This window comes from Rhamphochromis longiceps, linkage group LG22 (genome assembly GCF_057381845.1).
Source record: "Rhamphochromis longiceps isolate RC_006_pf linkage group LG22, R_longiceps_female_GT1.1, whole genome shotgun sequence".
NCBI lineage: Eukaryota > Metazoa > Chordata > Actinopteri > Cichliformes > Cichlidae > Rhamphochromis > Rhamphochromis longiceps.
Genome location: NC_140577.1, coordinates 30,057,546 through 30,082,818, shown reverse-complemented (window position 1 = coordinate 30,082,818; position 25,273 = coordinate 30,057,546). Strand labels below are relative to the sequence as shown.

Here is a 25,273-nt window from a genome sequence, read left to right as displayed (position 1 = left end):
AGGGCTGGAATACACGGCTAACCCGGATGTGTTACCGCCGTGAGCGTCATTCTATTGGATTCCATCCACAATCTTGTGCGTATCATAGGGACGCGGAAGGTTACCGTTTGGGTTCCTATGGGACGCCTCGGGATGTGACAAATCGTCGGTATGTTACGCGTTGGGAATGAGAGCGGTCTCGTTGAACCCTCCCTAAATTTAAGGGCAATCAAGACAAGCAAGGAAAGCAATGCGTGACCACTTAAAAAAGAAACGAGATAGGCGAAGACGACATTCAGCTCATGTAATGTAGTCAATATAAAGTTATTAAATGGCACGTGTTTAGTCTTTCAGACTGTGCAGGCCTGTCAACCTGTTATCAGGCTTTTAATTAAGCTTGGCGTGCACAGAAATGAGTGGCGTGGATCTTTTCACTTACCTGTTTAGGTTTGATTCAAAAGCAAAAGATTTTCAGTAAAGCAAATTACTACAGTTTGCATCATCTCAACATGTGTTATCTTGACTCATATATCTTCTTGAATCAGAGTTTTTCATATTGATGATCATATCTAGACTGGATGATCATAAGATCACAATAAATAAATAAAATAAAAGCAGCTGAAGCCATGCATCACAAAATTACTTTAGACTGACACATTTTCACAGCATGAATTAACTGAACACATGCACAGTGAGATGCATTCGGCCTGTAGGATAGGGAGTTTGCTTCAGGCGGGCTGCTAAACGTACCAGATGGTTGAGGATTTTACTGCAACACGATTATTCAAAAAGTGCCCGACAACAGAAAAAAACAAAGGGAGCCGAGCTGATTTGACTTGCAAATACGTCAGTGTGATTTCTGACACTTGCTGACACTCACCATATTGTCTTATACCAGCATGAGGAGGCAAAAAGAAATGTGAAGATGTCTTAGTAAAAAGCACTTTCTCTTTCAAGTCATTTTTAACATGCAGGGTAAGATTTTTTTCTTTTCCTTTTCAAAAGAAGATCCAACAGTTCAACATTAACACTACTGCCTTAAGGTACAGTAGGAACAGTCTGCAGCAGCAGACAATGTCTCCCTCATGTGGTTTAAGGATGGAACAACATGTAAAGGAACTCTTCTTAGCTGTTGACTGCAAGCATACAAGGACCCACAACAATAGTAGAGACTCAGACTTCCAGCACTTTCTGAAACAATTAGATTTCTGAAGGATTAGAATCATCACTTTTATCATGTTGCTTGTCAGTGTGTTCATGGTCAATGGAGTGGTCTTTCTAAATAGTATTTTTCTCTTTAACCTTGTGCAGTTGTGTCACGCACACTGCTAAAACTCAGTGAGTTAGAAATTGTGCAACTCAAAGTACAGAATTGCAGTGCATTACTAAAAGTTTATTAAAATCTCAGAATCAGTTCGACTTTATTTATATAGAATCAAATCAGTCACCTCAATGCATTTTATATTGTAATGTAAACACCCTACAATGATAGAGAAAACCCAAACAGATGACCCCCCTTCTTTTAACAAGAAGAAACCTCCAGCAGAACCAGGCTCAGGGAGGCAGACAGACACTATACAAAAGTTTCCCCAATTTCTTATATAAACAGAAATGATTGAGTTGTATATGCATTCATTATTTCTTTTGGAATAGCTGTTAAAACTGTGTTTTTCAGCTGCTGCTCTGCCTTGTAATCGTCGTTGGGTCTCAGCAGGAATCAGTGCATTTCTAATAAACTGGAGCCAATCAAAACGTGGGGCACGTTTCATACCCATCCATAAGGATCTCAGCTGGTGCAGAGATCACATAGGTAATTCCAAATATATCAGCTTCTGTATTTGCTGAATCAGCTTCCAAATAATTACCAACTGGCTCCTGTTTGTACTTAATTACTCTTCCCTCAGCTCTTTATCTTGCTATTACACTCATTCCCATTCGTATTTATTCTTAGACTCTACTGGAAATCGCAGTTCATATTTAACTTACCTTATACTTGGCCCTGGTGCACTCACTCTGTCACAGTCTCAAACAACCTTCATCTAGATCAGCTTTCTTCTGATTGGCTGCCACTGAGGAACAAAAGCTGTGAAACCCAGTAGGGTGGGGGCTTCTTTGCCTGAGAGGAGCATTTTCTTCTTATATTTGGTGTTGTATGAAATCTCAGCCATGTTTAATAGGAGTATCCAGCACTTTTAAGGTCCCCTTCAACATTCAGCTCACACCAACAAACTGCTTATCACAGCATTACAGGCCCAGTTCATAATAACATATACCATGTCAGCTGATAGGCTTTACAATGCCTTTACACATTTTTCAGGCTTGATCCCCTTTCTTCACTCAAGCATCTTTTATGCACAGTTAAGTGATAACATTGCCATCCTGTGGTGAGAAATGAAGCACCACTTTAAACAGGTGAAATTTGGACACCAACGTGTGAATGAACTCAAATTTGATCTTGAGGTCAAATGCATTTTATTTTCTTGTACAGGACATGCTTCAACAGTCCTGCAGGCCGCTGGTGCTTCGAGTTGAACATTTTCAGTCATGTTGGATACGAAGGTTTGGTGAGTTATTAGCAGCTAATGCTTGGAAGATTTGCTCACCGTGTTGTTCCACTACATCTGTTATCTGCCAACATCATCTGTGACCCTGACTTTCTGCTCTGGCAGATAAAAATCACAGTGCTGCCACTTCTCCTGACATCTGTGGTGCACTCATTAGAAACCATTCGCTTAAACTAACATTGAATTATGACTAACATTAAGTTAGAACTACTAACTATATAATTTCTTTCTTAAATTATTTATAATAATAATAATTCTGTTCTAATTGGTGTGTGACGAAAAACTGTTTGAAATGTTTTCACCTTCTTATCCCTCAGTGAATGTTCCCATTCCAAAAACAAAACCTTAAAGAGGGCCTTTCACATTTAGTTTAGATTTTTATTCTTGGGACTCTGCTAGAGTAGTTTTGTATGACTCACAATGATCCCCGTTTATTTTGGGTTAGGTTTTGAATAAAGCTGCTTTTAGCTGCTCCCTTGGTCATAAGGGGCCACCACAGCAGGTAGCTCAGCATTTTTGATTTGTGTCTCCTTCCAGAATCAAACCCAACCTACTGCTCTTGGCTGTTAATGAGCTCCTCAGTTTATTCTCTGATTGAAACAAGCTGTTTTAGCCCCGTACTCTTTCCCAGTAAGCCGGCTTTCTTATGATTGGCTGCCCCTCTTGAACACAAAGCCTGAACAGCAGGTGGGTGGGGCTTCTGTGCTCCCTTCTTCACATGCAGGAACAAGATTATATTGGGGATATTCGCTCTTGATGTAACACAAAAAAATGATCATGAACTCAAAATCATGAGTTCATGAACATCATGAACTGTTTTTTTGTATCTCATTATGATGACATAACTTTGGTAAGCCCTACCAGATAACTACACATAACTAAAAATCTACTAAAACAGCTTTGTATGATTCTTAGTTCATAAATAATCTCTACTGATCTTATATCGGCCTTAGCGCCGCCTGTCTGAAAGCAGACATTTTAGCTGCTTTCCCTTTTAGCTCAGCTTCCTTCCGACTGGCTCCCTCTCAGGAAAAGGTTTTACAGCAGGTCGGAGGTGCTTGTGTGCTCATGAGCAGAGCTGTGCACCTAAAATGACCATATTAAGGTCCTCATCATACCAAGCCCACAGTAGAAGTAACTTTCTTAAACCACACGTTTAGAGGAATCTGAAGCCAGAGCTTTTGCCTGACGGGGGTTACTCACGCCTACACCAACCTCATCATTTGAAACATTAGCTGTAATATAACAGTATAAATATAAAAAAAGAAATAAGGAAAAGCCTAACCTAACATTACATCCTTTGAAATAAATGAAGACATATTCCACTGGTTGTGTACAATTTTATTATCGTTACTGGTTTCCCTTGTCAGATAAAAGCAGAGAGATAGAGAGGAGCATTATAATCATAATGGTGTGCAGCTTTCCTGTCCAAAGCTGGACGAGGGAACTGTCTGAGGTGAGAATACATTATCAACACAGGGCAAACCCCAGCGCCATAAAAGCTACATGACACTGTCCATATCATAAACAGTCACAATGAGGGCTGCTGTCGAAGCTTCGTGACACTAAACCCGTCGTGCACGCCTGTCACACAGGAACTCTGAGGTAAGCTTGAGTTGGCTAGTGTTGTACTGAGCAAATAAACCTATCTATTGTATAGCTATAGTGTTGTGACCATCACTTCCTGGTTTCTCTACCGTGGCATAGCTTTGGCATTAGGAGGTAAAATGGTAGCTGCCCCCACCCGCAATTTGAGAACATGAGTTTTTGTTCATTATATGAACATCAAGGAGGTAACTTCCAAGGCCTTAGGCCAGTGAATATATGATGGATTATGTAATGCAAAGTTCAGCTATTCATATTTCAAGTCTGACAAATAAGTTTCTATATACTGCTAATGGACTGAAAGGAAAGCACCCATAGGTGCGGGATTTTTTTTCTGGGTTATGTACATGTCGGAGAGCTCCTCGAACACAATTCCAGTAAGATTCACTCCGAAGTGCAGCTTTGCAGCCTGAGAAATTTACAAGCTCGAGCTTTAGCTTATCCCAATAGAAAGTGAGGGTAACTTGTAGCATTTATGTTGTTGCACAATGATTTTTGATCACGTTTGTTTTAGCGTTCTTTCAAACGATAAAAAAGAAACAAGAAAAAAAAAACTGAGTAGACTTTATGTTTCTAGTCTAGCTTCACTGGCTGAGGTTGGAGACAGCAGCATTAAATATAAGAAAGAAGACAGATAGTGTGATACTTAGTCCTAGGCATGTCTGGCTAATATCAAAAGGTATAAATAACACTTCCTGTTTCGGTTAAACAGTTAAGACGAAGAAAACGAAGCACACGTTAAGACACGAAAGAAACCTGGTGCAACTCTTCACCGCCTTTATCCACGATTTTTGGGATTACCTGAGATTCCGGTTGTCCCTCAGGGCTTTTGATGGCAACAGCACTCCTTGATTGATCGACTGATTGAATCAATCGATTGACCGATTGAGGTTGCAGTCTTACAGATCAGATGGAGGGAGGGGGGGAAGAGGTCAAGACGTTCAAGAAAACAGAGGGCGTTTGTTTCGCCGCACGCTAGATCCTTGATGTCGCGCTTTATCCCCACCACCCCGACACACCCGACCTGCAGGCTCAGCACATTCCCGTCACCACAGTCCATCAAACAGCCACCCTTTAAAAAACAAAGCTCAAAGAAGGCATGGAGCACAAAAACAGAAAACGCTTAGCTTAAAATAGGCGAGGTATCACTTACATGATTCTCCCTCTAAGGAATTTAGGCTTTTTAATACCATCTTGGAATGCACTATATATATTTATATATATTTTTAGATGTTTATATACTGTATATTGCCGTTAATATAAGCAGGATTACTGTTGATAAATACAGTGGCCTCCTTACCATCTGAGGCACCTCAGCGAGCTTCCGCACCCTCCTCCCTTTCATATTTGGGTGACTCAGGCCCGAAAAGGCCCTGCATTGGTGGAGCAGGAGACACTTAATGTTTCCTTATTTCATCTGAATAAAATTCGAACACAGACGTGCCCGACTTCAGTCACTCTTCATCCACGCTCTCCCTTTTTGAATCCTCTTCTTTCTGTTCCAGAACCTGAGGGCGGGGGCTCGGCAAGGCTGCCACCTCCGTAGAAGCGAGCGAGGCGGGATCCTGTTGGTCGACAATCCTCTGGGAAGACGTGTCTTCCTGTGGATGCATAAGCAAAACAGTTGGGACTTTAGTGTCGCTTTTATTCGATATCACTTCAAAAAGTGGGTCCCTTTTCTCTCGTATAGCAGCTCAGGCCCACTTGTCAGTCTTAAGGCAGCAGTTTGGGCTTGGGCAGCTTGTTAAGGGCAGTGAAGCGGCCGTGGAAGTGCTGCATACTGTGTTTATGCCTTGCCTGCTGTGACCAGCTAACAGCTGGCCCCAGCTTCTGCTCTGGCCCCAGTGACTTCCTGCAATTTGTACAGTTTAGTAAACTCTGGCTGCTACACTGTGTCTGCACAGAAGGCGTAGCGTGTCAGCAGAGCAGCAGCAGCTCCGTGTTTGTTCACACTGAAGGCGTTCGAAAATGTGTGAAAAATGCACCGTTTTCTTAAAGTGTAAGCAGGTACGGCATCACTAGGATTCTTGTGGTCTCAGTATTGCTTTTACAATTCAGCCTCGTGAATATTGTTCATGATGACCGTCGCCGCTCTGTGCTTTTAGTGGAAAAGATGTAAATTCACTGTTCAAAAAATTAATTAATTAATAAATGAAAATTTATCTCAATGGGAAAAACATTATGCTGAATATCTGTACTACTATGGGCTGAGTAATGTATTAGCTAACCCTTAACCCTGTAGAACACCTCTGGGACAGACTGTCCAGGAGTTCAGTGATGCTCTGGTCCAGATCTGGAAGGAGACCCCCAGAACACCACCTGTCATTTCACTGGGACCATGCCCCGATGCTTTAGGCATGCATACAACCACAGGGGGGCCACACAAACTACTGAGCACCATTTTGAGTTGCTGCAATGAAATTTGGGTAAAATGGACTAACCTGCTACATCATTTTCTACATTTGGGGGGCTTGTTTGAACTCAGCCCTCTGATTGCATACATGTCCAGCATGATTACAGATCTGATGCATTTTCAAAGTGTTCCTTTAATTTTCTGAGCAGTGCGACATGGAGCATCAACGCGAGCAGTTTTACCCGGCCTATACGTGTTCCTGCTAGTTATTTGTTCTGGCCTCTCCTTGGGTAGAATATGGTCATGTAATTAAGTCCGTGTTTACTTACTTGCTCTGAGAATCGATGAGTCACCTGATCCGTGAACTCCTGCATCTCTCCTTCCTCCCCATTCGAGTGGCAGCTTGGACTTGGTACCTCGATCCCATGGCTTTCCAAAATGGCAGCTTCTGGTTGGGTCAGATGAGGAAGCAGAAGTGAGATAAATATAATGTGTAGAAAATGTGCATATAAATTAATTAACAGCAGAAGCTAACATTTCCAAAAGCCTTAATCTGTCGTTCCTATGTTTCCATCTTCCTCACCTATATTCGCTCTCCTCTTCATCTCCTTCCGACGATTGGCGAACCAGTTGTAAACCTTCAGCGCCGTCACACGCTCAAACTCTGACAGCTTACAGCCTGAAGGTTGAAACAAACCAAACATACAAAACAGTTAAATGTGCAAATCCTAAGGATTTTGTTTTGCAATTCCAGGCGCTGCTTACACATCCTGTTTCTCTGCCTGCAGGCTGGCTATGTTGTTAACATGATAGTCCAAAATGTCCTTCAGCTGCCCCTACTCCCACTCTGGACTGAAGCATCCAACAGTTACCACCCTACTGTTGGTACTGGTTCAAGTGGCTCTCCAGTGGATCCATCAGTGGATCTTTAGAGCAGAATAACAATGTGGAGTTAGAGTCTGTCTGAAGTAGGAGAGACTCACTTGGAAAGGCAGCTGAGTAACGTGGAGGACCGCCACAACAGCAGCCTGTGAATCTGCAGGTAGAGAACCTCAAAAATAAGACAGAATTTGGCTAACTGGAGCTAAACTGGAGCTGAAAGTTTCAAAGAATGAGTCTACGGAGTTTGTGGATTTTAAAGATGCTGCAGAGTGATTGAAGCAAAACAAGCGACCGGCACTGGAAAGTCGAACGCAGTTACAGAGCAACAGCTTCCAGATGAGCGACCTTTAGCGACGACTGATGAGAGCGAATTAAACTGTTGACATATGACCATCAGCTTCGAAGCAGCTTCAGAATTCAGGAGTGGTGAAGCAGTTCTGTGATGAGGAAAAACATCTTCAGAAGGTTCGAACGGTCCAATCAGAAACTCCAGGAAAAAGCTAAAGCTCTTGCTCACTTGCTTTCTCCAACAGCGTTTATGAATGATGTGCATGACAGAAAAGCAGCAGGTGTTCCCGTTCGATAAGCTGCAGGTAGCATTTTAACTAAAAAAAAAAAAAGACTAATAATGATGAACGTCAGCGACTAATCACCTGTCAGCTGACATCAATTCAGCAAGATGTATTTTCAGAACTCAGAAAAGTGCGCTTTACTGACGAACCCCTCTTGCTACCTGGTTTCTGGATGACGGAGTTGCAGGCGTTGGCGATCTCCTCCCGCTTCGCCTCATCTGGATACTGGTTCTCCATGAAGAAGCTGGAAGACATGAAGAGCCGCTCTGTTGGCAAAGAGCTCAATCACGCAGGCGTCACGGGCATTTATTAGTCGACGCGCAGCGCCGGTCTGAGCCGAGCTAGTTACGCCCTAATTTTACACCTCATCAACTTTTCAGGCTTTTGCAGTAAGCGGCAGGAGAGTTAAAGACAATGTTTACACAGCGAGAGAGCAGCGGGGAGGGTTCACGCCGTGAAGGGACAGATTAACGAACCCATTAAGCAGATTCATTTTAAGCTTTCAACATTCAAAACTCTAACCCCGTAAATACAACTATTTATTTCTATCTTTTTCTTTGCAAATTTGTGTTACTCATCTCTTTCCTTTTCCTGTCTGTCTAACAGTGAAAAAGAATCATTATTTCACATTAAAAAAAACCACAGGGATCAATTTCTCCCAGCTCTCCTATCCTTTCACCTCCCTCCCTCACACACATCATCTTCACCTCTACTGTATCGTCCTTGGATCTGAACTAGCTCATAAGGATCAGCACTGCAGTAGAATTGCGTAATCCCGGGGTACTGCTGGTGAGTGTTGTCTGCGTGCTCTTATTACTTTGAGTGCCCAGACTGCACCCTATACTTACAGCAACCATTTAATAGAGAAATCAATTGCACACAGCGGGCACCGTGCTCCTCTTTCTCAGCATCCGTCTAGGTTACTGAGAAGACTGTCTGGGACAAATACGTACCAGGGAAGCAGGGTCACAGCAGCCTTAATGAAAAATGACATCATAAACTGAGCCGGTTCTGCTCGCCACTGAGTGCAGGAAGCCGCGGCAAAGAAGCCATAAAGGACACAAATACTGGAAAGGTTTATAATGCTGACCATTAGCTTAAGCGACGCTGCGCTTCTGCTCCAAGAACTCGAGCACAGATGTGCTCCGAGTCATCTAAAGTGTTCTGCTGATCTCGGCTGCTTTCTATGACCTTTTTTTTTACTTCAGAGCAGCACATAAACTTTATCTAAGCACAACAGGCGATCACGGGAATTTTCCAGTCATTGTTTAAGGGGCTGCAGATGTTTATGGTGACAATTTAGGATCCATCCAGAGTTATTCTAATTATGTAGTTTGACCTTAGGTTTGTAAGTTTCACTATTTGTTTTGGTCACTGCACTTATGAAGACGGGACAGCTGTCAGCGGAAATATTTCGGAACAACAGAACAGACACAGTACTAACCCTAGTTAGGCGGGTTGTGGCAAATTTTAATTTTGGAAATTTACAAAATCATTTGAGCGGTTTTATTTTGTTTTGTTTTTTTTCCAAAGGCCATTTTTAGTTCATATAAAATGTTTTGTCCCACCTGGTTTTAGATTTGAATTTAGTTTTAGTTTACTGTAATAACCTCGGTCCTATGAAGCAGTGCGTGACTAACTGAATTTGAATTTCAGCTAAGTTAACTTTGAAAACAAGACAACCAGGATAAAACAGTGACTTTTCATTTTCTTTAACCAAAGCTCAAATTATATCTTGTGTCCTAAATAAAGCACACCCCTTCCCCATCGGTGCCCCTCCCTCAAAAGCCAAACTCACATGCTCTTTCGTTGAGCTACAGCCAGGACCAGTCAAGACCAGATTACAAAGGGTATCTGTCAGAGGTGAGGACCTACAGACGGTGGTAAAACAAACTATAAGCCTGACAGATGGTCTGCAGTAATGCTGAGATTATATTGCTCTGTCATGGTGAACAGAGGGCTGAAGGTGAAGTTGTCAATTTACTGGTGGCTACATTCATACTTTCAGCTATAGCAAGGAGTTGTGGGCAGGGACTAAAAGACTGAGATTCTGGATGCAAGTGAAATGAACTTCCTCTGAAGGGTATTGGGTCACACACTCCTGTGGACCTCACCCTGTCCTTTAGTGATAGAGAAGCTTGGTCACTCTGAAGGGCTCAGAGTAGAACCACCACTCCTCCACATCGAAGAGCCAGGTGAGGTGGTTCAAGACCCATGACCCATGATGCTGGATAAATTATGTCTCTTTGTTGGCTTGGAAACATCTCTGTGTCCCTCCCATCCTTGAAGAAGTGGCTGGGGGGAGGGAGGTCTAGGTCTGGGTGTGACTAGTTGACCAGATGATTAATCATTGCTCGTTCAGTATCATTTATTCTGTTAACATTTTGATATTCATCGTCTGTAAATTTTTGTGTCCTAAATATTATGCAGCCATCTGCCATCAGATGGCGCTGCAGTCCCGACACTGTTGTAGAAAAACGCCACAAGGCTCTTCATCTAAACCTGATCTTTTTGTTGAGCATATTATTATTAGTGTTCTAAACGCGACATAATGACATTGCAGATATAAGCAGTGGAAATCTGCTTTATCTTAAGGGTGGCTGGCCTCTCCATAACAGAGGATGAGGAGTTCGGCCATTTGGGAGAGGCTCAGACTGGAGCTGTTACTCCTTGGCACCAAAGGAGCCTGTTGAGGTGGTCACCTCCTGGATGAGGTGTCCTACCTGGAGGAGACCCAGGGGTAGACCCAGGACACGCTGGAGAGATTACTCTCTCGGCTGGCCTGGTACGCCCAGTGTTTCGCAGGATAAGCTGGAGGAGGCCGCTCTGCTCAGGCGTGACCCAGCCCCAGACAAGTCGAAGAAAATGTACTGATGGATAATAATGAGACTTGAACATCTTTTCAGTAACATATTTTCATATCATATTCAACATGAGCTGTTCTTTTTTTCCTTCTTCTTAATTTTCATTTTAATGTATAAAATGCCATATTCATAATCCATGATGTGAGGTGCCACATAGTTAAGCAGCATTTAAAGTATGATTGAAGAATGTGATTAATGATTTCAAATGTCTTTGACAGTTTTTGACATCTAAGTGTTTATTAGTTTCACATTAGTTTGCTAGTCTAATTTTTTTGTCACCAGGAACATCCCTAGTCTGAAAATCTCTGCTTAAAGTGCTACTCCAACAATCCAAACCTGATACACGACAGAAAATAAAGCTGAATGGAAAACCATAAGCCAAGTCTAAATTAGTGCTAAACCTTCCTCACCTCTCCATAATTGATTGGCATTCCTTTCTCCAGGTGAAACGGCTTCCTCTGCGCAGCCTCAGTGGACCGCCCACTATCCCTGCTCTGTCGCCTGTCATGATCCCCGTCCTCCAGTCAGGCTCTTCCTTCACCAAAGAACGCATTGATAAGGTAGCACCTGTCGAAGGGAGAGCATGCAACTTCACTTTCCAAGACCAGACCTTTACAAAGGGCGTTGCTGTGTCCTTCAATATGTTTTTCTTTATAGCGGAAGGTTTGACATCGTCTTATCCGATGTGTAACACCTTTTGGCATTTAAAAACTGAGGTTTAGTCATTTTTGTTCATTTTATCATGTTCTTGTCCCTCCAGACACAACCCATTAAAATTATTATTATTTCAGTCTTCTGAAATAACTTTTTTCACTCTGATGAAGTCATCTCTTGACCCAGCTGTCTTAGCTAATTATAGGCCAATCTCCAACCTTCCTTTCATATCAAAAATCCTTGAAAGACTAGTTGTCAAACAGTTAACAGATCTGTTAGATCTGTTAACTGTTTCAGAGTTTCAGGTTTCAGAGCTCATCACAGCACAGAAACAGCTTTAGTGAAGGTTACAAATGATCTTCTTATGGCCTCTGACAGTGGACTCATCTCTGTGCTTGTCCTGCTAGACCTTAGTGCAGCGTTCGGTACTGTTGACCATAGTATCCTATTAGAGCGATTAGAACATGCTGTAGGTATTACAGGTACTGCACTGCAGTGGTTTGTATCATATCTATCTAACAGACTCCAATTTGTACATGTAAATGGAGAGTCCTCTTCACACACTGAGGTTAATTATGGAGTTCCACAGGGTTCAGTGCTAGGACCAATTCTGTTTACATTATACATGCTTCCCTTAGGCAGTATCATTAGAAGACATAGCATACATTTTCACTGCTATGCAGATGACCCCCAGCTCTATCTGTCCATGAAGCCAGATAACACACACCAATTAGTTAAACTGCAGGAATGTCTTAAAGACATAAAGACCTGGATGGCCACTAACTTTCTGCTTCTTAATTCAGATAAAACTGAGGTTATTTTACTCGGCCCTGAAAATCTTAGAAATATGGTATCTAAGCAGATTCTTACTCTGGATGGCATTACCTTGGCCTCCAGTAATGCTGTGAGGAACCTTGGAGTCATTTTTGACCAGGATATTTCCTTCAACGCACATATTAAACAAATATGTAAGACTGCGTTCTTCCATTTGCGCAACATCTTATCTTAATGACCTTGTAGTACCATATCACCCTATTAACAGACCTCTCTGCACTGAATCATACTTGTTATTAGGTTCTGTTTCTCTCTCTCACACCATGTCTTTATCCTGTTTTCCTTCCAGTTGCGGCAGATGGCCCCGCCCCTCCCTGAGCTGGTTCTGGAGGTTTCTTCCTGTTAAAAGGGAGTTTTTCCTTCCCACTGTCGCCAAAGTGCTTGCTCATAGGGGGTCATATGATTGTTGGGTTTTTCTCTGTATGTATTATTGTAGGGTCTTTAACCTACAGTATAAAGTGCCTTGAGGCAACGGTTGTTGTGATTTGGCGCTGTATAAATAAAACTAAATTAAAATGATGCACAAGGTAACAGTGCTCATGTAGCCTCGGTGCATATTTTAGCACATACAGTCAGGGAAAAAATTATTTGAACCCCTGCTGATCTTGTAAGTTTGCCCACTAACAAAGAACTGATCAGCCTATAATTTCAATGGTAGGTTTACTTGAACAGTGAGAGACAGAACGATAACAAAATAAATGCATTTCAAAAAAGTTATCAATTAATTTACATTTTCATGAAGGATAGGTATTTTATCCCCTATAAATCAGTAAGATTTCTGGCTCCCAGGTGTATTTTATACAGGTAAAGCTGACAATGACAGCCTTTTCAACTTGCTACTAGGGATGGGTACCGGTATCCGGTGCCATTATGGCACCGTTCTGACATAAACAGTAACCAGACCGAAAAGCAGCGCACATTTCGGTTCTTTATTTCGGTGCTTTTTTTTCCTGAGATGTCATACACTTTGGATTCTAGCCAATCATTTTACCTTTCCAAGGATAGTCGGCGGGTCCAGGTACGTACGTTCCTTTAAAGCAGAGCTGCAGATTAAAAATGCCCAAGGTGAAGTGGTCAAAGTCTGGCTGTACTTCACAGCAAAAGATGCAAACTCAGCAGCCTGCAACAAGTGCTTTAAGGTGATACTGTGCAAAGGAGGTAACACCTCGAATCTGATGAAACACCTGGCAGCATAGCGGTTTTTTTTAAAGCCGAGAAATGCACCGTATTTGATAGCTTGCTGCCAGACCTCACACAGAGCAGCACATCTACTGCGGGTGTGGTGCCTGTTATCGGACCCGGAGTTAGCAACATCCCAAGAACCTGAAGAGTAGAGTCCTGGCCCCTAGCCCTGCCAGTGTAGCAGAAATGATGACGGGTGATGATGCAGCAGCAGCCGTTCTTCTCTGCGTGAGTAACTTAATGTTGTTCGTGTGTAATTTACGTTGAGTAGGCTAACCACGTTATTACATTAATGCATGTAAGGTGAACTAGCAAACACCATCGTAGTTACATGCGGCTGTCTTCTTGTTTGATAGAGTGATACCATATATGTCCTATAGCTGCAGAAAAGGCTAACATTGAAATCTTTTTCCAAAAAACAAAACAAAAAAAACCCCAGCTAAACATGAGAGGTTTTAGGACAAAGTTTGTGTTTTCCATTGTTTAAGCACCAGTTCCAACCAAAGGTGGTATGTTGTATGAACAGAAAAGGCTAACTTGGTTATCATTTTGCAGATAAAAAGAAACTGCTAAAAAATAAAAACATAAGAAGTTTTTGGACAAGGTTTGTGTTTTCCATTCTTTAAGCACCGGTTCTAGCACCGTTTAAGCACCGGCACCGTTTCAAAAGTACCGGTTTGGCACCGGTATTGGATAAAACCTAAACGATACCCAACCCTACTTGTTTCTTGTATAAAAGAAGAGAAGAGAAGAGCTTTCCTAGGATGTCAGTGACAAGAATTTGGACCTACACAAGGCTGGAATGGGCTACAAGACCATCGCCAAGCAGCTCGGTGAGTGTCCACAAGGCCCCACCGGCTCAAGGAGGCAGATGTACAGGCCCGTTTGAAGTATGCCACTGAACATCTCAATGACTCAGAGAAGGACTGGGAGAAAGTGTTGTGGTCAGATGAGACCAAAATCTCTTTGGCATCAACTCAACTCACCATGTTTGGAGGAGGAGGAATGCTGCCTGTGACTCCAAGAACACCATCCCCAGGGTCAAACATGGAGGTGGAAACATTATGCTTTGGGGGTGTTTTTCTGCCAAGGGGACAGTACAACCAAACTGCATCAAAGGGAGGATGGATGAGGCCATGTACCGTCAAATCTTGGGTGAGAACCTCCTTCCCTCAGTCAGGGCATTAAAAACAGGTAATGGGTGGGTATTCCAGCATGCCAATGATCCAAAACACACAGCCAAGGCAACAAAGAATTTGCTGAAGAAGACGTATATTGAGGTCTTGGAGTGGCCTAGTCAGTCTCCAGACCTTAATCCTATAGAAAATCTGTGGAGGGAGCTGAAGGTTAAAGTTGCCAAAAAACAGCCACGAAACATTAATAACTGGGAGAGGATCTGCAAAGAGGAGTGGGACAAAATCCCCTCTGCGTGAAAAACGTTTGGCCAACTACAAGACACGTCTGACCTCTGTGATTGCCAACAAAGGTTTTGCCACCAGGTGCTAAAGTATGTTTTGCAAAGGGATCAAATACTTTTCTGAAATGCATTTGAATGGATTTTTTTGTTTAAAAAAACAAACAAAAAAACTCTGATATGATGCCCTGTCCTAAACAGTCCTAAACAGAAGGCGTTTGTAGTGGTCAAGTAAAGTCAAGTCTTATTCTTTTCAGATCACATTCATGTCTCAGGTTTTTAAAGGACATGATATCAACACAATTTGCATGACACAGACTTTGAATCTTTTCAAAAGCTTTTAAAAGCTCAAAGTTTAAATGTAGCAGGGAAGAGGGGAAAAAATGGTTTCGTTATACTGAACTATGTTTAGTATCTGATTGTGAATGTAAAGAATTTGGGGTACCAATCACAGTGCATGTGGGATTTTATGTCAAACCCTATCAGAACTTTTTACCATCTGTACTTTGACTAAGCGAGCTTTATGAAAACACTGTCACAGAAAGGTTGACACGAATGGAACAGAAAGGGAGTCTTAAACAGAGAGTAAGAAACTCACTTCTAAATAAACGTGTGAACAACCTCTCGCATGAGAGGTGAAACATCTTTAAGAAACTTAAAGAAGTCCATTCACTTTTCTTTCCAAGTTCCTTAGATTATCATGACCTGGATGACTCAGAACACACAGAGACAACTACATTAAACCACACCCACTCGCTATAATGGTGAGCTGGATATGAAACGTCTGGAGCCATTTCTTTTTAGCATTAGAAATCTAAGTTTAGGAGCCATCTGAGACTGCTGTAAAACCCCGTGCTGACAAAGCAGGTCCAGGCTGATCAGCATGCAGACCCACTGTGGTGCATGTGTCTCCTGTGGCAAGCTGCTGATGCCAAGGAGGGCGGGGTGGGGGTGCGCGAGTAAGGGCGCAGTTACCTGGCTGGGCTTGGGCAGCTGCGGCTGCAGCAGTGTACCACGGCAGCAAGTGCATCAGCAGCTCTCTCTGCCTGCTCCACGATGGGTTGGGGTTGAGGTTGGTGTTGGGATTGGGGAGGATGTTGGGGAGGCTGCCGCTTGCCCCTGCTACCGTCCCGTCTCTGTCCCCTCCCCTGGCCCTGGGACTCACGCTGTGCTGGCTTTCACTCCACCTCAGCCCTTCAGTCGGGACAAAACCAATAGTCAGGCAGGCCACCGCCACGGGACACAGACACCAGCTGTGGCAACAACTGGAGGCTGATAGTTTGCATCTATGTCTCTGGATTAAGTGACACACTCCTGCAGACGTGCCTTGAAATGGTAACTTTATCAACAAATACACGCGCTGTAATTTCAGTGGATTGGCCGATCAGGAATCAATTTCACAGACAACACTGCTTCTTTACAGATTCATGGAGGACAGGTCAATAAGAGCTCATGTAAGAAGCAAAGCGCTGTGGCCACTTTGGCTCAGAAACATTGCAGACAAAGTAGTTATTGTTAGTATCACTGTTAATAGCTTGTTTGTTAGCCATGTGGGAATGAAAACCAGCACCAGAGTACCTCCAGCGTCAGGGCTGGGAACTACAGAGGAGCTAAAGCGAAGCCTGAGTGGGACGATGTGGGAGGGGGGGGAATAATAAAGCATTAAGATGAAAGGAGACAGCAGGGACGGCAGATGGTCCACCAGCGGCTTTGTTTATTTCACACACTAACAATGTAAAGATGGGACTTTTTGACATGATTTGGTGCGGGAGCATGCTGTTTGACAATAATCAATAAAAGCAGGGAGCATCTTGAGTTGACGCCCGTTTGTCGTGCCGTCGCCGTTTTAATGCTTGCCGAATTTGCATCTCAGGACGAGGCGAGGTCAGCGCTGACCCGAGCTGTTACTCTAGCCTGCGCAGAGAAGCCGGATTCGCCCGCTAAAGTTTCATCTCCCAACCAGAAGCCTTAACGTTATCGATTAGAATCTCCTGTGACGGGACTACCTTTAGCTGAAAATATAGATTTGTCTCGTGTCCTTTCTCGACCTCGCAGCCATTGTGGACCAGGTTGGGGTTAAGCGGGAGGAATTAAAGGTGTGCGGGTTTACCATGCGGGAGGATGGTGGGCGGGTAAAGCGGAGGAGGAGGAGGAGAGGTGGATGGGGAAGGGTTAGCAAGCGGTGGTTCGCATTCAAGACACACAAGACATATTATCCCTTTCTAACACGAGCCTTCTGTTATCTAATCTGCAGTGTAATCTTTCATCATTAACCTGACATTCAACCTTGAGGCACTGATCTGTACCTTCTCATAATTAATCCAAAATCCATTATTCCTGGGAGGATCTGTGTCCCGCTCCTCTCCTCTGTAAAAGTTACATGTTACGCTTGTACCTCTTGGCCTGCGTCTCACCTGGGTTGTTCCTCTCCAGCAGGTACCAGCGGTAGAAAGCTCTGCGCTTGGAGTCGCTCATCTCCAGGCCCTGCTGCAGCAGCCACTGAGAAATGTAGCTCTGGCTGATGCCTGCGTGCGGGAGGTGACACACGTTATTTTAACAGGTTGAGGACAATGATTTATGTCGCGGCGCACCATCGGCGGCGGCGCTGCTGGAGAGATCGGCTGCGTTCCAGCTCTGGAATACTCCTGTTCAGCTAATGAAGCCATCCCCCGACATCGATACTTTAATTAAGGACGTGATGTAGTGCAATCCATTTTCAAGGAAGGAGTAGAAGTTTACTGACATGAACCTGCTGCTACTGCAAACACACATAATACAGCTGGCATTAGCTGAAGCCCATTAAAAGGCTCTTTAAAATCTTTCTGACTCTGTGTGCTTATTTTTCCTTTTCTTGGTATTAAGTCAGACTGTGCTCAGGTACTCAACTGTATTCAGGCTTTGAAAGCAAGTCCAGTTACCAGTTAGGCGCCTACACGACAGTACAGTGAATCTCTCTGAACTTTGTTAGACAAAGCAGTTAATTTAAACACTTTAATCGCAATATTTTCTCAAGTTTTTTACCAACTCGATGGCCCTAAAATGACCACCAAGACCAGGAAATTCTGTGTTTTAGGATCTTTATTTTAGATATAAGCTACAACATTAACTTAGCCCACTAATGGAAACCTGACGTATCTGAGGGGTAGTTTATGGTTAGGTTTTAACAGAATGTGTGAAACTCATGTCTAAGCATCTGTGATGGCATGGAATTTCCCCCATTTAGTGACCGATCGCAAATAGATGTGGAAACCACTTCCAATCGCAAGGTGATTGCACAGGTTGGCTGATAGGAGGCAAGTCTTTTCCAAACAGTCTTGACTCAGACTGCTGAAAGTTTGCAAATAGTTGCCGTCTCATTTATAAAAGCAGAGAGATTGTCAATACATTGACATTAACCTGAATCAGTCTACACTGATAAGTGCAATTTGTCTCTTTGCAGTAGGGGACTCGACTCAACTGGTTGCCAACTGGTTATATTACTATACCAGCAAGGTTGCTATGCACCCAAATAATTTTTCAGTTAAATCCTCGTATTGCAGCAACTATGTCACTATTTATATAGGTTTCTGAATTTCTGAGTCTATGATGTTCAACTAGTGAAAACTGGAGTTTCCACTAGTTCATTACAACTGATCATGATTGCATGTTGCAGACATGCTCGCCATCTTTAAAACCACCAAAAGCAACGCGGCCACAATTTCATTGTACACAATAATGTTGCTTTGTGTGCGTGGTCTCCTAACGGTCTCAAACTATCAACAAATTTAATCCAACAGGGAGTTAACAACAAAACAAGAGCAGCTTGGAGAGATTTCACAACTTTAACAGCTTTAAGTTTGCAGTAGTTTCAGTAGTATCAATACTCCGCATCAGCAGATGCCTGAAGCCAAGGTTCAAGTATTGAATAGAAACTGGCGAAAGTGGGATGGGAGCATCTGTGCGCCAGTTACACTTCATTTTGCAGTTTAAAAAAAAGAAACACGAGTGAATGAGTTGGCAGAGAGAATAAGAGCAAAAAGCCTGAAATCAGCTTTTCATTTGTTCAATACAGAATCGTTTGGTTTAGCATTTTGTTTGAATTAAATCAAGACAGCAAAAGTTCAACTCTAATTAAATGCTGAGCCCCCCTGTGTTTCTCACTGCACGATCAACAGTTTAATGATCGGGGATGTCACAGCAAAGCAGAGTACCTGTAACTTGGCCCACGATCGCCTGAGAGATTCTGCGGTTGTTCAGGAAAGTTTTAATCTCTTCTTTCACCAGGTTGCTGTCTCTCCTGCGAAAGCAACAAAAGGCCCCATCACTGCCAGAAGAACCATTACACGGTGGTTAAAACACCAGCCTTTGCTCCGACTAACCTTATTCACTGCTGCTTCTCCTTTTTCAGCCATCCCTGAGCACCTGACCTGAATTAACTGCATGTAAATTCTGAAGAATAAGCCTTCGCCTCTGGGAATAGTAGCTGTCATTATCTGATGTTATAATAGTCTCTCTACTATTCCTTTGGTCTCTCTTGCACCACAATCCTCCCGTTCTCCCTCTCCTTACCTCATGTACTCCTCCACCTTTTCCTCCAGGTCCCAATCCTCCTCCCCCATCATGTCGTAGCTGAAAGACCGCTGAACTGCCAGAGTGGGAGGATAGAGGGGTGGGGGAGAGGCCTCGAAGCTGTTGCTTGGGGACAGCGCGGCGCCGTCCAGGCCGGAGGTCTGCGTGGTTGCTGAGGCCAGGGAGAGCGAGGAGGCGGAAGATGATGACGACGAGGACGGGGCTGGGGCAGCAGTGGCGGGGGCGTTGTTGGAAGGGGCCGGGTGAGAGTCACAGTGGGACGGGCGGTGATCGGGGTCCAGCCTCTCCAGGGACTCCATTGCGTGGATGATCTGAGGTTTGGTCATGCCGGACAGGCGCAGGCGCTGCAGGAGGTCAATCTGCTCGATGGTGTAGCGGGGCTCCACCTCACAGCACTCCATTCTGGCATCTAGAGTAAATGAGCCGGGTTTATCGAGGTGAAACCAATGAGACACAAGACCAAATCTGTGAATGAGTCTGAACCACTCATCAACCTATTAATACACCCGAGAGCAGCACGGACGGGCTGATTTCTCACCAGATAAACAGCACCACGAGACTTCACAGTGTTACCAAGACATAAACGGCTATATTTATCCCCACTCAACACCATTCACAGACCTTAAATAGAGATAATATGTTGCAGACTTTTTCAGAACCTGCAGAGAAATGATCAAAGGAATATTAATAGATGAGAAAGGCACACGCAGCAGGATTCAAGCACTTTGAAGGAGTTTATTTATAATGACACTTTAAATGCAAATCTGATCCAAGTATTTTAGTAACGTTAATACTCGAAAAAACCCAAATAACTTTGAGTGAAAACATGACGCGGTAATAAAAAAAACTGCACTTAGAGAACAGAGCACTCCGCACTGTTCTCCTGCGAGGAACCCTTTGGGTCATTCAAAAAAAAAAAGTTTTGGCCACCTTTCAAATGCTTGGCAACACTGCACTTAGGCTAACCTTGCTCCATTTGTCCTGGGTGGAATTAAAGTAAGATCACCCTGGCATACGTAACCTAACATCAGGTCCCACCTCGGCTGAGTCATATCCATCCTTTTAGGGTTTTTTTTTTTTTTTTAAGTCCCGCAAGTCTGCAGGGAGCCTTATCCTAGTATTCACCTATGACTAAGATGCACTAAAAAGTAAAGATCACATTAAACTTTTTTTTTTAAAGAATTGCAGGAATTTGACATGACCTTGCTAACATGAAAAGCATGGGTATTAAGAGATGGGGCATCAGGTAGCATTAGCCCCCCTCAAATTTGATTTTCTATGATGATCAGTGCCACTAGATGTTAGTACAGATAGGACCAGTGGTAGAAATAACTCAGTGCATTTACTCAAGTACTTTAGGGAAGTACAGCAGTGGAAGGAAGGGCATATGGCGAAAAAACTGTGCCAAATAAAATATATGGATCACTGCACTGTGGCGACACCTCTGGAAATAAGGTAGCAGCATTAAGTATGTTTAATGCACTTAAGTACTTCTAAAGTAGGTTTTGCATGTATTCTAAAATATCTGTCTCCTTAATATGTATTTTTGAATCTACCAGCAGTAACTAACATTAGCCTCCAGCTGCAGATGATTTTAATCTTGCATGAAAGTCTGCATGAGTACTTTCACTTGAAGTGCATTAAGTACATTATGATGATAAAACTTTTGCACTTTCACCTAAGCAGGATGATACATTTTAAACACCCTGCCCTGTTCTTGGATGACAAAAATCTACTCGAATAATTTCTTCCACTTTTGCATAACTGTAAATAATGGATAATGATGCTGCTACAACAAACAGAAAAAGTTCAACTTGTTAAATGTGTTGCAAGACGAGGAAACTTCCAGAACACTGCCGCCTGGAAAAAGTTAAGTTGTTGGATTTTTTTTTTTTACAAAACTCTCTGCTTAAAAAGTCAAGCGCTCCCAAAGCAGCGCGCAGTGATTTAACCCCCCACCTTTACCACACACGGATCTCTCTAAGCACAACTGTAACATCCAGATCTCAGCAGCTGGCTGACTTTTGACAGTTTCGCTGTCTCGTTGTAGATCTTACCTGATGGAGGTGGTGACACGGACAGGCGCCCCGGGAGTGGTTCAGTGCGTGGGGTCGCAACGGGGACACACCACTGTCGCATGGCTCAGCGAAGTTCAGCTCGGCTGGACCTCTGAGGAGTCACACAGGAGACTTGCTGCAGTGTGTTGCGGTTAAATCGCCTCTATTAGCATCTTGCCAAACCTGCAACAACAGATCACTCCCCTAGCAGCCTGTGCTGGCTAAGCTAGCGCCGTCAACTCCAGTTGGTTCCCCTGAGCACCAACCTCCCATCAACTGCTGCTTAGCTGTCCTGTTAGCCAGAACGAGACTAGAAAGCGGAAGCGATGCTTGCAACCTTCAAAGTAAGACAAACTGGTAGCTCGATAACAATAACCATTTTCACATTATACACAGACAGAATTAAACTGAATTCGGAAGCATATAGCTATTTTATAGCTATTTTCCAAAATGAGTCTATTTTCCACCTCTCTTTCTATCTGGGGCTATTTCCAATTATGTCTCAATGTAATGTTAGGTTTTTACACTTAACTCAGCTGTAAAACGACAAACATAAATAAAGTAAAATACTTTTCACATGCCATGTCTTTTCTCAAATTTCATTATCCACTTATACACATAGAAATACAAAGATGAATGTGAAACGCTTAGAAAGTTAAATGTATTCACCTTTTGACCCATTTACTGAAATGACAACTATTATTTTGCTCCAATGATGAGCGCAAATTACACTTTTATTTTGAAAAACTCGGGAAACGATGCTACTTACTCTGGTTACCTTGATAAAACGGTCTGTCTTGTCTCGGCTAACAACTTACCCAAAACTTGCACTTTAAGGGCAATCTGAGCAATGTTTCAAACAAGCAACCGTTTACGAAAAAATCACCGTTCTAGAGTGCTACCGCCAAACATTTTATGTGTTAAGTCGAAGGGCTGGGACCACCGCCAGCTGCTAACGGGTTAGCTCGCCTGCTAGCTAAGTTAGCTGGTGGCTAGCAGCGGATTGTCCCGCCGCGGAGCACCTCTCTTACCTCCCGTTGCTGAAGAGAGACAGCTGCAGCCGGCTGGTCGGACAGGGCAGATAATTAAAAGTGGCAAAAAAAGTAGCGGTCCACTCAACTCCGCTATAGTAAATAAGTCCTGGGTTGAAGGCGGACGGTTAAGTTAACGAATAGAGGGTGAAGGATGCGGGGTCATGTTGTCTTTCGCTATGCAGTGGGGAAATAGTATATGCAAACGAGAGGAGTCTGTCTCAATTTGTGACCCCTCACCCGACAGTACCGTGAAGGCAGCAAGAATTATCATTATGATTTCCGGTTGTACAGTGCATGCTAGAAAACGTCTACCCTAAATTCAAGCACGGCTGCAGGGCGACATGAAGCCAAAAGTAACATTTTAACTAAAGTGACTGAAAATGTAACGATGCTCGTGCGTACATCTCGCTCAGGCGGCTTTAGCGGCATTTAATGCCCATGATGAAAACATTTCTTCTTTTATTTTGGACAAGTACTTAGGAAATATGTCACTAAATCGGTTTTCCTTGACGCATCACCGCCCAATACATAAGTGGGTCTGTATGCAGACTGTAATAAGCTTCCTCGCAAGCGTTTGCAGAAGAAGCCATATGAACAGGAGGTAAACAACAATTATAATGAGTGGATAAAACGAGAGTGTGGCTGTTCTTGGCTTGGAATACCATGAAATGTACTTAACCATAATATGTATTTGCAAGGAGCATTTACAGCTTTGTGAGGTTGTGCTTTGCAAAGCAGTCAGTGGGAGCCTGTATAGAAAATCAGAAAAATCTATAAAAATTAAATGCAAATATGGACAGAAAAAATTGGGGACAACTTTTTGGTTCTTGGGCATCACCCTGTACTTTAATACAGATGGTATGACTTTAAAAGGTGACTGTGCACAAATGTTTGAAAAAGATTCTGAATTAACTATTTTTGCATAATGTTGGAAAAAGTATTTGACTGTTGTTTCAAGTAAGAATCATAATACTACAATATGAAGGTACGTGTTTCCAAGTCCGGCAGTCAAACTCCTTCAGAATCTTTTTTTAAATATGGAAATCTTTTTTTTTTATTGCAGCTATACCAAAAGATAGATAGATAGATAGATAGATAGATAGATAGATAGATAGATAGATAGATAGATAGATAGATAGATAGATAGATAGATAGATGTATATGTATGTAGTTATTGATTGATTACTTGTAGTAAAAAAAAAAAGCATTAGTGTTAAAAGAGATCCATTATCACTCAGGGCATCTACATGAAACGTGTCATTATAATTCATAATAATTAATTAGAATTATAAATTAGAATTACTAAAAACCTATAATGTCATAATATACATTATGTTAGTATAGCGGCACGGTGGCATGGTGGTTAGCACTGCTGCCGCACAGCAAGGGGGTCCTGAGTTCAATTCCACCATCAGTGGGGTCTTTCTGTGTGGAGTTTCCATGTTCTCCCTGTGTTTGCGTGGGTTCCCTGCGTGGGGATAGGTTAATTGGATAATCCACTAGGTGTGAATGTGCGAGTGAATGGTTGCCTGTCCCTGTGTGTTGGCCCTGCGACAGACTGGCAACCTGTCCAGGGTGTACCCCGCCTCTCGCCCTATGACAGCTGGGATAGGCTCCAGCGCCCCCCGCGACCCTGAAAAGGATAAGCGGAAGTGAATGGATGGATGGATGTTAGTATAACTATTAATCCACAAATAATAATAATGAGTCAGGTATTCCTGGGCCTCTCCGTCTGTGTAGGCTGTAGACATAAACACCTTCCTATAGCGTTGTTGCGTCTTTGTACATCAGTACTCTCCAAGAGTGAATATCAACTGCTGATCTAATCTAATATAGCTGGATTTCATTGTCCAGCTTCACGCAGACACGTACAATGTCATAACCATATTATACAGTCTGTGGTCTAAACCCAAAGGATTACTTGACTCTGGCTGATGTGGTTCTCTATATCCACTCTAAAGTTATTGTGCACTGTAGAGCTGTGGAGCCAGCCAGCAGACCGCCTTAATAGCAAGGGTTGATATACAAAAAGGTTGTTCATCTAGGACCAGCTTCATAGGTTATAAAATTGAGAATAAGGTTATTGTAACTCAAGGTTCAAGGTTCTTTATTATTTGTGTTGCAACTGTGTTGCATTTTGTCCAATCTGACAAGTTTTGTCTTGTGATTGTAACAGATTTTGCAAAAAATAAAATAAAATGATTTCACAGAGGTGCTGTGTCTTTTTCTGTTTTCTTGTTTTTCCCCTTTCTATTATGGTAAATGGTCTGTATTTGTATAGCGCTTTTACTTGGTCCTAAGGACCCCAAAGCGCTTTACACTATACACTATCATCCACCCATTCACACACACATCCACACACTGGTGATGGCAAGCTACATTGTAGCCACAGCCACCCTGGGGCGCACCGACAGAGGCGAGGCTGCCGGACACTGGCACCACCGGGCCCTCTGACCACCACCAGAAGGCAACGGGTGAAGTGTCTTGCCCAAATTATAATTTAGCTAAAGAGTGAATCAATATTATATTTTATTATAACCTCTGTTTTCTTTGTATTTTTGCAGGGTCTTTACCTCACAATACAAACCACCTTGAGGAACTGTTGTTGTGATTTAATGCTATACAAATAAAATTGAGTTCCTCATACAGGAAGGATGGGATTGTATAAATCACCTGTGATGTTTTGTCTTTGTTTCCAACTTATCCAAGG

General features: G+C 42.9%; 1 protein-coding gene across 6 annotated transcripts; it reads right to left on the bottom strand.

Annotated features, from left to right (window-relative positions):
- Nucleotides 1–3,863: 3,863 nt before the first annotated feature.
- On the bottom strand, nt 3,864–22,821 carry LOC146644298 (homeobox-containing protein 1). 6 transcript variants are annotated; one of them, XM_085395776.1, is made up of 11 exons: nt 22,561–22,821; nt 21,530–21,866; nt 19,452–19,881; nt 19,094–19,179; nt 17,318–17,428; nt 15,879–16,097; nt 11,230–11,386; nt 8,117–8,199; nt 7,085–7,180; nt 6,831–6,949; nt 3,864–5,749 (listed from the first exon to the last, which is right to left on the bottom strand). In XM_085395776.1, the coding sequence occupies exons 2-11, from the start codon at nt 21,609–21,611 to the stop codon at nt 5,603–5,605; spliced, it is 1,530 nt and encodes a 509-aa protein (XP_085251902.1). In that variant the 5' UTR covers nt 21,612–21,866; nt 22,561–22,821; the 3' UTR covers nt 3,864–5,602. The 6 variants fall into 6 exon arrangements, with proteins under 6 accessions (XP_085251902.1, XP_085251903.1, XP_085251901.1 ...); XM_085395777.1 differs by having other exon boundaries at nt 21,530–21,641; XM_085395775.1 differs by lacking the exon at nt 22,561–22,821 and having other exon boundaries at nt 21,530–22,554.
- Nucleotides 22,822–25,273: the final 2,452 nt, after the last annotated feature.

What these genes read in the sequence shown, in the direction of transcription:
- LOC146644298 (XM_085395776.1), bottom strand. Translation starts at nt 21,611, where the DNA reads ATGCGACAGTGGTGTGTCCCCGTTGCGACCCCACGCACTGAACCACTC. An exon ending in CGTGTCACCACCTCCATCAG is followed by an intron (nt 19,882 to 21,529) that starts GTAAGATCTACA and finishes CATTTACTCTAG; the next exon opens with ATGCCAGAATGGAGTGCTGT. An exon ending in CTCCGTCATCCAGAAACCAG is followed by an intron (nt 7,181 to 8,116) that starts GTAGCAAGAGGG and finishes TTCAACCTTCAG; the next exon opens with GCTGTAAGCTGTCAGAGTTT.